At 38.1% G+C, this 1535-nt stretch overlaps 1 protein-coding gene across 1 annotated transcript in view; it reads right to left on the bottom strand.

Moving 5' to 3' along the window:
* FABP7 (fatty acid binding protein 7) overlaps positions 1-1535 on the bottom strand; it is a 4404-nt gene continuing 2869 nt past the window's right edge. Inside the window, exon 4 of the mRNA XM_004702041.2 lies at positions 1-335. Within this exon, the coding sequence (XP_004702098.1) occupies positions 285-335 (51 nt within the window). The 3' untranslated portion in view covers positions 1-284. The remainder of the gene's footprint in view (positions 336-1535) is intronic.

Raw genomic sequence — 1535 nt, 5'->3', positions numbered from 1 at the left:
GTTGTGTAAGGTTTATTCCAGTTTGATATACATTCCAAGAGAAAGTACAAAATGTAATCACTTCTTGATTTTAAAACATGACTTGAAATGTAAAAACAAGTTATAAAACATGAATTTGCAGATCAAAACATGGCTGGAGTAACATATTTTTATGTTTTTAAGTCATTATTTTCCACTTTACACCAAGAGAAACCTTCTAATTAGTGATTAGCAGGATGTCACTGAAACTTTATTCAACAGGAAACAAAACAAAAAGGATCTCCCAACCAGGAGCGGCTGCCTGACTAGGCCTTCTCGTAGTGGCGGATGGCAACCACCTCGCCGAAGGTGAGGGTCTGAAAGAGTCAAAGAAAATGAGATCTCTCGACACAGTCATATGAGTAACTACATCTTAACAATTATCACGTATTTTTACTTCATCATTATTCAAAACAAAGCAAATTTACGACTACCAAAGCTGCATAAATATTTAGTAAAGCTAAAAAGAGAAGAAATTCGTGTTTATTGGGAGCACAATTTATTTATACATACATGTAGACATAGTTCTTGCTTAAAGTAAAAACTTACATTGACAATTTAGATTCGTAAAAGAAGAATTCCTTTATCGTTGGGCTATCAGGTAAATGGTGATAAATTAGAAGTCACCAAACTCACTACCGTCAGGTACATTCTGACCCATAGTGACCCTGTTATCACTCACTCACTCACTGGCATCGAGTAATTCTGACTCACAGCGACCCTAAAGGAGCAGGTGGAACGACCCCGGTGAGTTTCCAAGACGGCCTCCTTGTAGGGTGCACAGAGAAAGCCGTCTTTCTCCCACTGACCTCATAGCATGTCTAAACAATGTTCTCAGCTCCATAATTTGAGATTTATAATATCTCTTTTTAACAGATTTCTACCAATAATCTAGATAAATGTGAAACTGTCTCTAAAAATCCCAACTCATCCAGGCAATTGTTACGTGGAATGCCTTGTTCCAAAAGCAACAATAAAAGGTAAATTTGAAATATCTGTGGCCATTGCTCTAAATGCTTTCTTTGAATTTGATTTTGCCTGATTATAGTCATGCTTGCCAAAGTTGAGCTATTTGCCTTTCTATATTCCGGGAAATGTTAAATAGAAACATAGAAGCACCTTGTCTATTTTTAGACATTAATCTTTCTTTTAACAATCAATGTAGACAATATAGACAAGTATCTTTTTAACGTGACAGGAAAACTGTCTCTCTGTTCTCCCACTTGCATTTTGGAAAGAAATATAACTACATGAGCATATAACTCACTGTGTAGATAGCCCTAACCGCAGTAGTCTAGAGGAGGAGACAAAAATAGTCTATTATCTAAACAATGCAACCCAAAATCATTTCTGGACATGTCAGGAGACGGTAGAAAAGAAGGCGCTGGACCAGATGGATTGACACGGTGGCGGCAACACTGACTCAAAGTTCAGCACTATTGGGAGCATGGCCTGGACCTGGCAGCGTCCATGCTGTTGGACCTTGGGTTACTGTGAGTCAGACCAACTCACGAGCA

Source organism: Echinops telfairi, unplaced genomic scaffold, assembly GCF_000313985.2.
Source record: "Echinops telfairi isolate 266 unplaced genomic scaffold, ASM31398v2 ScPeMD7_3533;HRSCAF=4204_0, whole genome shotgun sequence".
Classification (NCBI taxonomy): Eukaryota; Metazoa; Chordata; class Mammalia; order Afrosoricida; family Tenrecidae; genus Echinops; species Echinops telfairi.
This window is presented reverse-complemented; position numbering and strand designations above follow the sequence as displayed.